General features: G+C 42.7%; 1 protein-coding gene across 2 annotated transcripts in view; it reads left to right on the forward strand.

The window, feature by feature from the left end:
* The window catches only part of PCSK5 (proprotein convertase subtilisin/kexin type 5), a 463,530-nt gene that overhangs the window by 340,652 nt on the left and 111,905 nt on the right, over window positions 1–10,973 (forward strand). For both annotated transcript variants that reach the window (XM_044920816.1, XM_021689363.1), the window contains exon 21: window positions 8,665–8,767. In XM_044920816.1, the coding sequence (XP_044776751.1) occupies window positions 8,665–8,767 (103 nt within the window). The remainder of the gene's footprint in view (window positions 1–8,664; window positions 8,768–10,973) is intronic.

Below are 10,973 nucleotides of genomic sequence, written 5' to 3' on the forward strand. Positions count from 1 at the left end.
GCAGGTAGTCAGTTCTAGCGTAGTACCAGCTCCACAGCGGGGCCCAGAACCCCAAGTTCTGCACCTGACTCAGTGAAACTCCTCCAGGAAGAAGCTGCCTTGTGTGCTCACAGAGGCTCACCTACTTCAGACCAAGTCGTACCTCAGCAGCCTGGAAACAGCACTGCCGTGACTCCGGAGTACAGGAAACACAGCCTCTCTTTGCTCTGATGCAGGGAGGCTGTCTCCAAAGAGCTGCTTATAAAGATTAGCTTGCGTGGGTGGCATCTTGCAGCTGAGTTGCTTTGAGAGGTCATGGTTCTTGATCCACAGGGTCAGTAACTGTGGTTGCCCTTTTGCTATCACCATATGCAGCCAATCTAGTTTTCCAGTCCCTTTGGGGGGGGTTAGGTAAGGCACAATTTGGGATCCAGTCAGACCAGGTTTGAAGGATGTTCCGAGAGATAACATTTTGACGCTTAAATTCCTCATTTGGTCAGATGATGCTGACAGCCCTGCCCCGCCGCGTAATGAGATAACATACTTAAAGTACCTGATAATTAGTCACTAATATTCTGAAATCCACTGTGCTAGGTGCTTAGGTCCGTTTTCTCATTTGATCCTCACCACATTACGAGAGACGGTCCATAATACTCGAAAGAAGAATGTCAGGGAAATATGTGATTTGATTGATATCAGACAGCTGGAGGAAGAAGCCCAAATCAAACCCAGGTGGGGATGACTCCAAAATTGGTCTATTTTCCCAGCCCAGTGTTTCCTAATATGCTGGTACCCAGTAGGCACATGCAACCTTTGTTCCCTTTTTTTTTTTAATGTCCACACTTGGCCTTTTTAAAAAGCACAATTTGGTTACTCCCAATTAAACATATGGCATCCCGAATAATCAAATCCTTACGCAGTCACTAAGGGACTGAGGTGTTCTGGGCACTGTGCTTCATTCAGACCTGTCACTAGGCAAACCAACAGAGCTCCTAGAAGGCAAATACCACTGCCTGTGAGTGGGCAGCCTTAATGATGATCCGATAAAACACTGAATGTCAATTACCAGCTACAGTCAATTACCAGCTACAGGGCAGATGGAGCCCTAGGTCTTGGAATGCAAATTCCTTCTCTTTCCAGGAGCTTCTCTTTTCTCTTAATTAGCGATTAGGCTGCAATGTTTTAGACCTGCAGACTGGGCTTGAGGAAAGACTAAGGGAGTGTGGGAGAGGAAAGATGAAGCCAGCACTTCCTGCAGCATGCGGCTACAGTGGTAGAGAAGAAGGGTAATTTGAGGATGTTCCCTCCCCTGGGGCACTGGCAGGGGGGCCAGGGGACTGCAGCGGGTACTTTGAAGGGTTTAAGAGCAAATAATAAATGAGGGCTAGGGAGGTTCTTTTGGTCACCCTAGAAGTGAAAGTGGGTGATAACAAGTCTCATCCTTATGCCTGTGTTTCAGGATTCCCTCCACCCGAGGGAATATTTTGATGGTTTTAAGCTCCTCAGGAAGGCGTGTGAGCTTTAACTGATTTGATCTGCAAGTCAGGACCCTTGTTTAGTTCGAGAGCACCTGGAATGCTCAACGGTCCTGATAGGTTCACCTGCCACCCTTCATCACCTCCAGAGTGGAGGATGTGAGACAGCCCTTTGGGCTCCATAGCACGGTGCTCACTGGGGTGCACACAGGAGCTCTGTCCACAGCCTGATCTTCCAAGTCATTCACTTTCTCGGGGCGCCTGGGTGGCTCAGTTGGTTAAGCGACTGCCTTCGGCTCAGGTCATGATCCTGGAGTCCCTGGATCGAGTCCCGCATCGGGCTCCCTGCTCGGCAGGAGACTGGCAAGACATGTTACACACCTCAGATGGGCAATAAATGGATTTCCATCTACCATACCGTGCTCATGGGAAAGTATTCGTGATTCCACAGATTGGATAATAGGCTTTATTTATTTTGTTTAATTGCAGTTAATAATCACACTCATGCCTTTTGTCCCCTCTTGTGTCTGGTTTTGCAACCAACTGTTCAGTGTTTTTTTAATTTTGGCATCCTTAAGCTAGGACTTGGAAGGACTTTTCACAAACATAGAGGCAATGCAAAATTCTCTTAATTGAGGAAAAAATATACAGGAACCAATCCATCTATACTAGATTTTCATATAAATTGGAGGAGCAGAGAGAGGTTGCTATAATTCTAGTTATAAACTATTTCTGAGGAGCCAGTTTATTTTGTTTTCGGACAGCAGCTAAACAGTATAGAAAACCCCTGTGCAGAGCCCCAGCCAATTATTTTATCCATTCAAAAAAACCATTTTTGGTTTCCTCTTAGGAGCTTCTAACCTAGTGGACAGAACAAACTGCTTGTAAAATCTCAATCTGATACATAGAATTGCCTTTTAATAAATAGTGGCCATTTTATCAGAGAAAATAAATTTGGAGGGTACATTCAATCATTGAGTAAACCTGCTTTGTGCAAGTTCATTTGTTTTCACAATGAATTCCTTTTTTTTTTCACAGTGAATTCCTTTTTGATACCCTTACCTCACCAAGTGGTTTAGATGAGGCTTGTGCTCAAGTTCTTTCTTTTAATAAATAGCAAAGCTACTTGGAACACCAAAAAGGGAAATGAATCCATACCAGGGAAGAACACTCCCAAAAGAGCATGAGCTCAGGCTCAGACACACCTGGGTCACAGCCCAACTCTGTTACTTACCTCCCTGCATTAATTTATGCAAGATTTCTCATCTCTCTGAGCCTCAGTTTCTCATTTATAAAAGGGCTGTTATGTGGATTAAACATTACATAGAATGGCACTTGTAATATGGTAGGGCAATGAATGGGAGCCTGGGTGATTGCTGCATCACCACTATATTCAGGTGTGTTGGCCAAGACTTCACTTTGGATACATTTTTTTAGCAGCAACTGTGGTCAGGACCCAAACAATGGTGGAAACGAAAAGGATCAGCTCTTAATTCCTTGCTCTTCGGACAACGGGCAGGCTGGTGGAAACCAAACCTTTGCAAGTGTGTTGGATCCACAATTTATGAGCCATCCTTTTTGCAGGGGTGCCAACCCACGGGGGTACCAGAGTGGTATTTAGAGCATCTGCAAAACTACACGGATGAATGCCAGCACCTGAGAATAAAAAAGCAATGGGACCAGGAAGGATAAGTCCTGTCAATCAGAAAAGCCTGTGGGGGAGGGAAAGTGGAAGTCACTGTTGAGAAGACAAAATAGAAAAGCAGTGGCCCCCAGACACCTCCAGGCTGTGGAAACAGATCCCTCCTTCTAGCTGCTTGATGTTTATTCTGCATTTGTAGTTCCCAATGAAAAACAAAAAACAACAAATAATAAAAAAAGAAACAACAGTGATCCATCAACCAGATGTCTCCATTTTCATGAGCTTTATCCATTTATCCATTGATCTCTATTATCACAGGACGTCTCCCAAGATTCAGTTCAACAAACTGGCTCCCCAAGGTGGTTGGTGCTCTTTGGACTCATCCCCAAAGCGCAGACAATCCCGAGTTTTTTGGTTAAAATTAAGTATTGACCTGGTAAGGAACAAACTCAGTGTGTAGACTTACATGTGTGTGGGGGGTGGGGGGATATATATGAGATAAAATTTACTGTTTTAACCATTATTAATGTACAGTTCTGTGCCATTAATTGCATTCACATCATAATGCAACCAATACCACCATTCCTGTCTCCAGAACATTTCCATCTTCCCCAGTTGAAAAGGTGTGCCCATTAAGCCCCTACCAACCTCCATTCTACTCTCTATCCCTCTAAATCTGACTCCTCCATGCACCTTATATAAGTGGAATCATACATTTGTTCTTTTGTGACTGGTTTATTTCACTTAACATTTTCAAGGTTCATCCATGTTGTAGCACGTGTCAGAATTTCCTCCCTTTTTAAGGCTGAATAATTGTGTAGACTTATAAGTAAAGCTGCTGTAGTCTCACTTTATGGCCTCATATTTTGAGCCTTGCTATAAAATGTCACACTCAAAAAGGCTTTAAAAACTGAGTTATTTCATTAGTATATAACTTGAAAATACTACTGAGTACTTATTATAGCTAGTGAAAAGTAATAAATGTATGGATTTCTTTTCATGAGAACTGTCTTCACACAGCAGTATCTTAAGTTGGAAACTAGGTATTGGCATCCTTGCAAAGAAATAGTGTTACTTGATTAGCTTTGTGGCTGTAGAGTCACTCAGGAAAGTCACATTCTGTAATTCCTGGCATCTGAGTGATAAAGCACATACATAGAAGCCTACAGATAATGCAGTATCCCAAGGTGGCTCACCAAAATAACCAGATCAAAACCACATGGCTGATCTCTCGTCAAATGCTCTTCCCATTTTCTCTTACTAATCACCCTTGCCAAAAGTTGTTTTATACTCACATTATCTACTTCTGTGTTTATTCATTTATTTAGAGTATATATATATATTCTATATATATATATATATATATTGCTCAAATGTTATAACAAATTTGGCTCTAATCCATAAAGGATATTACAAAGTACAAAAGAAAGCCTAACATTTCTGCAGGAGAAATGGAAGTTCTTCTGATCATATCTGCCTAAAAATTATTATTATATGAGTCTCAATCATGTTTCGTAGCTGTGGATGATGTAATAAATGTGTACATATTCCGGATGATCTCATAAAGCTTACTTTTAACTTAGATCTGCAAACACAAACACAGTGTGCAATGTTATCAAGAGGTGAAACGAGCACAGCAAGTGACTTGTAAATTTTTCAATGGACAAGCATTAATTTTTAAGCTGTATCTTCAGCTTTTGAGACATCACCTCTCTCCCCATGAGACATCACTTCCTGCATGTCCTTTGAACTATTATGGGATGAGATGAGAAAGGAACTAAAAGGGGAATGAAATTTTTTTGATCACAGTAGAAAGATAATTTGGACTGAATAATAGATGAAGACACCAGAAGGAAGAGCTTGTAGGATGAAGTGGAGAACAAAATATTGGCCCCTGAAGTCTGTGCTAAAAGTGATTTTTTTCCAAGAATTTTGTATATCACGCTTGTCATAAACATTTAGTTTCATTGTGCAATGAAGACAGATGACAAGAATTTGCTGCTCCAGCAAACAAAAAAAAAAAAAAGCAACTTCACTATGTCCTTGGAATCTGCCTTTTTTTGGTTTCAAATGTGCAGTGGAAAACTTGGGCCTGCAAGGGCTGGGGTTGGGGACAGTTGTTTATATAACTAATTGGACATCTACATAACTATGAAAATCAGGGCAGGTCCCTCTATTCTCATCTGTTCCAAAGCCAAGCCTTGCTCTAAAGTTAAGAGGCATGCAGACTTGAGAGAGGTGCACAGTTTAGCTGTCCTACGCTGACTCACTTACATAAGCTTCAAGGTTATGAGGGTTTTCTTCATTTTGTGTCTAAATGGTAGGAGGGAAAAACATGTTTTCAGAGTCAGTTATGAGGGAAGAAAAGTGCTTGGGCAGGTCTTAGGTTAGGAAGAACTTTTGTAGATCAGAGGATGATGAGAGATGTGAAGAAACAATTGAAGACAAAGAGACTGGTGGAGAACCATCCTGAAGAAAGATCCAGAGCATTAGATGGACAGCCAACAATGGCCAGGAGCAATGTACCTTCCACAGAGAGAGGAGACAAGTGAACACTCACAGAAAAGATAGGGATTTTGGCATCGAGAAAAAGGATGCTGGAGAAACTCAGTATCTTATCAGCAAATGAGGTAGTGAGGTCACCTTCTGAGAAATGAGTGGGACTTGGGTCTTGGGAAGTTTTGGCCTAGCCCCCGTAAGAAATGCAAGAGGCAACTGGACGGATGAATGAAAGGGTGATCAAGCAGGGTGAGCTAGAGTCATAGTGGGTCATTAGAAGGGTGTTTTGGAGGGGTTATTTGAAATCTCAGCGATGGGGCAATTTCAAGGGATGATTATATCTAAGGTGGCACTTTCTGAGTGCCAATAGAGGGCATTTCAGTTGAGCAGATCAAATACAAAGCCAAGGTATCAGTGCCACCTACTGGCTTATAGAAGCCAATAAGGAGGCAAACAAGAGATCTAGAGAATTCTAAATTTTCATAATACTATTTGAATAACACTTGCTTGACCTAGCCATGCATCCTCTGCAATTACAAAGGACACTTTGGGCATAGATATGGAAAAATTCCCGTAACCATCTAAACAGCATTCGATTTAGCAGAGCAGGGTGCATTTAGCTTAAAATCCTATCCTAGCAGTGGATCTAAGATGCCATGGAGATTAAGGTGGACGGATATCAGGAGTTAGGAGAACCAAACCACTGTGTCAGTTCCTATAGGCATGAATGCCAAGGCAAAGTAACCATCTTTGCCTCCAGGTCTAGCAGGGAGTCCAGTGTATGCCCTTGCTCTTCTGTTCTAATCTAGACTGTCTGAGGAAGTCAAAGTCTCCTGCTAGCATTTGAATTATTACTATCTCTTTACAAATCATTCTTCTCAAAAATCTTTGAGAACCCAAGAGCAGGTTCTTTTCAATTAGTATATATTTGATTAGTATATTCGACTAGTATATCTAGTCCATCTAATACCTAGTATCTAGGTGTTCAAAGAATATCAACAGAATGAATGAATAAATGAATGAATGAATGAAGAATCTGTGATCCTACATTTCTTTAGAATACACTTTCTTTGGGTTTAGAAGCCTCCGTGAAACCCATCTCTCATTCCTGTTCCACTCAGTCCACACCTTTTGAAAGATACATAGCTACCATCCAACTCCATAAACACAAATTATTAGCATTGGCAATGTAGGCAAGACCTCCTTCTTCCTACCAGGTCTGTTCTAGATCCCCTGCTCGTTTTCTTGCTAGTGTCTGGACTGATAATTACTGCTCAGTTGGTTGTGGCAAAGGTCACACTGTGCCAGAAGGGGAAGAGATTACAGCAAGGGCAGTAATTAAGAAGTGGAATGGGGAACCTGAATAAATAAAAGGCCTCATAAATATGATACCTATATTGAGTCAGACAGTCTCAACTTGAAATCACCCACTCCTACCAGACAGTTGCATCAAGAATGCAACTAGTCCATTCTAATACCTTTGTGTGAATTAGTAAAAGGCATCCCCTACAGAGGCAGAGGCAGCCAACACCAGAGTGCATGGCTCGGTGAGATGAACCCGGGCTGGATTTCTGCCTCCACTTGACCACTGGGGCAGTCACCTTGTGCAGTGAACGAATTGCATGTTTACATTCTTTGTCCCCATTGGGGATGCACTGTTTTGGGCCTCAGGCTCCTGGGAGTCACTCCGAACTAAGAACCATGGTTCCATTCTAAAAGTTATATATCAGATTCCTCGGCAACAACTGGAAGATGAAGAAGAGCAGAGTCTAGGATGTGAAGGGTGTGCCAATACTAGATAATTGCATTGCTCTGGATATGTCCTTTTCCCTTTAGTTAACAAAACTAATAGACTAACTCTACATCAAAAGACAAACTCTACCTACCTCTTCATTTTCATTTTTTTGGTTTAGTGCAAGGGAAAGATTTATGTATATAAGGTTTACCTCACCCAACTACGCTAGTTCAGTAAAGCTATGGGACAATGTAGAGGAGTGGACTTCCCTCCATTTCTCACCAGTCAAGTCTGTGTTTCCAGGACTTCAAAGCAACTACAATAAATCAGGCAGCAAATCTCAGAATTTCAGTAAGATGCCTTGGTTAAACCATGCATGAGTAACTGCTACCTCACTATTCTGGCTGGAGCTCAGATTGACTATGTTCAGACATACTTACAGGGGGTGGGGTGATTCTGCTGAAATCCGAAACTATATTTTCTGAGCATGATCAGTTTCCAAACAATACCAAGTGGTTCTTTGGATCAGGCTGAAGAAATTTGTCAATTTCTTTTAGGACAATGGGAGAAGAGGACATGTGTAGTGTGAGTAGAGAGTTGAATTCAATGAGTAGAGACCCATCATTGGTTTATCACTGGATTATCACCTTCAAAGAGGTTGGCCTGTCTCCACCATCTTTACTATGAGAGTAATTTCTTAAATGGTCATAAGGAGTTTGTAAGGCTGGACTTACTTCTGTGGAAAGGCCTCCTATGTGTTTTTCCTTGGGAAAGATAAACTTTCCAATTAAATGAAGGATTCTCTGGCTATCTCTTCATTGTTACTCTTTCAGGGTGAGATGCAGCTCACATCTGTCAAATGTTAGCCAAGCTTCGACTCCCCTTCTTAACCAGTAACCACAATACCCCCAGAATGGTGGGTGGGTCCTGCTTGTTGCTTGACTTGAACCAGGGCTATAAGTGGGGTCTCTGGGGTCCAGAACCCTCAGCCTTTAACAGGAAAGTCAGAAGGAGATCAGTATAGGGGTCCTTTGAGAAGCCCCCGTTGGCCTCTCTCTACTTATAAAATCTGTAACACATGTTGACTAGATCCAAAATTATGTCATTGCCTCATAACGTTTTGAGGTTCCAACTTCTGAGGCCCTTGGGAGAGGAGCAGTTGTTATTGTAAGGTCAGGATTTAGGACGGGCAACTGAAGCCATTCAAGGTCTCCTTGCTATGTTGTTTCCATTGCTTTTAGGCAGCCACAGAGAGATCTGGCTGCTCTCAGACTGACAGCCTAGGCAGCACTGCCATATAGAAATGAGGTAAACAACCGGATTTTGTTCCCTAGGAGAATACATTGATGAACATGGTCACTGCCAGGTCTGTGAAGCCTCGTGTGCCAAGTGCTGGGGGCCAACTCAGGAAGACTGCACTGACTGCCCCATCATAAGGTAAGTGGCCTCTCAGTATCTCCTGTGGTTGAGAGCTCATGGGTGGCAGGATGGAGAGAGGAGGTGTTTACCACCTTAAAGACACCCCCTTGGGCCTGCAGAAAAAGGAACCAAACTCCTTCCCATGACACAAAACCCCTCCGTGGTCTGGCTACAGCCCACCTCTGTAGCATCTTCTCCCCATGATGTCCTGTACCCCCTGCGAGAAAGTTACCTGGACAAGAGGGGCTTCCTCATCAATAAAAATGATGGTGCCTTTGATGCCTGCAGTTGCATCCCCTTCTGCACACCCATCATCTCCATTTGCTGATCAAATATCTGCTCATATTTCTAGAATCAGTTCAAGGATGAACTGTTCTATGAAGGCATTTTGACCACTTCCCAGAATGAACCTTCTCCTCTTTATGTTCCTCTGGCCTCCATATAAACTCCCATGAGCACCTGTGACATTTTAAAACATTAATTTACAAATCTCTATCTCTCTATAGAGGAGCTATATTTCAGTAAGCCCATTGAAATACTCATCTTTGTATCTCCATTACCTATCACAGCACAAGGAAAATAGTAGGCACTCAATAAATGTTTGGAAGGCGAATGAATGGGGAAATAAGTACCTGAATGGTATGAGAATCTGCCAATACACTGGGAATTTCTAGTATAGGGAGTTGGAACCCTGTTGCATTTTTAGTCGACACTCCTCTGATTGGTGCACTTAATATTTGCTGGCTGACTGAGTGTTTGAATGAATAGCCCCATCACTGCTCTGCAAAGTGCATTGGAAGCAGGCTCTCTCCAGACCAGTATGATGAGGTAGCTCAGGAGTTCAAAGTCAAGGGATGGTGAAGTGCTCAGGGACCAGCAAAAGTGGGGCAGCTTTAACACCTTAGACCTGAAGCAAAAGCTGCAACCCTGGAGAAGGGGATGTCTTGCTTGATGGAAAGTGGAGCTGTAAGGGACACAGCCACTCCAGAACCATGGAAGGAGAATGCAGAATTGCAGCCCAAGGGGGGGAATAAATACCCCCAATCTCCCTCTCCTCCCAACCGCAGATCTGCTGGTGTTTTTCCTTGTCTGAAATTAACTGGAGGCCAATGGGGAAACACCATTACAAATGGGGGAAGTGAGCTTGGAGAGACAGGTTCTAGTTGGCACATTTCCAGGACACGGCAGGACAGAGAATGACAAAAAAAAATGGATCTGAGGCAAAGGTAAAGAGACAGACAGAATAACCAGGAGAGTTGGTTTGTCCAAGTTTCTTCCTGGTCTTAAGCTTTTGGATATCTCTAGTCATGGCAGAAAAAATCATCTCTAAAGGAGATTTTTTTTTAAGATTATTTATTTATTTGAGAGAGAGAGAAAGAGAGGGCATGAGTAGGAAGGAGGAGCAGAGGGAGAGTGAGAAGTAGGCTCCCCACTGAGCAGGGAGCCCCAGGCTGAGATCATGACCCAAGCTGAAGGCAGACACCCGACTGAGCCACCCAGGCACCCCGCCTTAAAGGAGTTTTTATCTAGGAGAGAAGTATTCATATTTAACTTATAGGTTTGCTTCAAAATAATATGGGAGGGAAGTAAATCAGTGGGGATATAAGTAAGATTGACCATGCAGTGAAATTGTTGCAGCTGAGAGATGAATACAGAGGAAAGGGTACTGTTGTGTCTTGTATATGTGTTTATTTTATATATTTTTTTTTCCTTAGTAAAATTTTTAAAAATAACATAACCCTGAACTTGTTTTACAGAAAATCAAACTTTAGGAAGCCCTCTCTTTGTATTCTAGTTCTCTCTTTACATTTCCATTAACCCTTGGGTATAGCTCCTTAGAGATGATTGAAAACTTGGAGGAAGAAAGAGCATCTTTTGGCACTGCTATCTAACATGTATAGCTCTGCAATGCTGTGATCCTCATGGTCCTCCCCATGGTCCTCCTGGCCAAAGCTGGCTTCCCACCCAGTCCTGAAGGAGTCATAGAGTCAATGAACCAATTAAAAACATTGAAAGCTACCTCTATTCTGACCCTCCCTCAAATGTTTTATTTGATCTGTTTCAATGAATTCAGCAAGGGGGAAAGACTTTTTGCCAGATTTCATTCTGATTTAACATTAAAGTACCAGGGGCACCTGGGTGGTTCAGTTGGTTAAGTGTCTGCCTTCAGCTCAGGTCATGATCCCAGGGGGCCTGGGATGGAGACCCCCCCCCCCCCCCCCCC

Source organism: Neomonachus schauinslandi, chromosome 13 (assembly GCF_002201575.2).
Source record: "Neomonachus schauinslandi chromosome 13, ASM220157v2, whole genome shotgun sequence".
Taxonomy (NCBI): domain Eukaryota; kingdom Metazoa; phylum Chordata; class Mammalia; order Carnivora; family Phocidae; genus Neomonachus; species Neomonachus schauinslandi.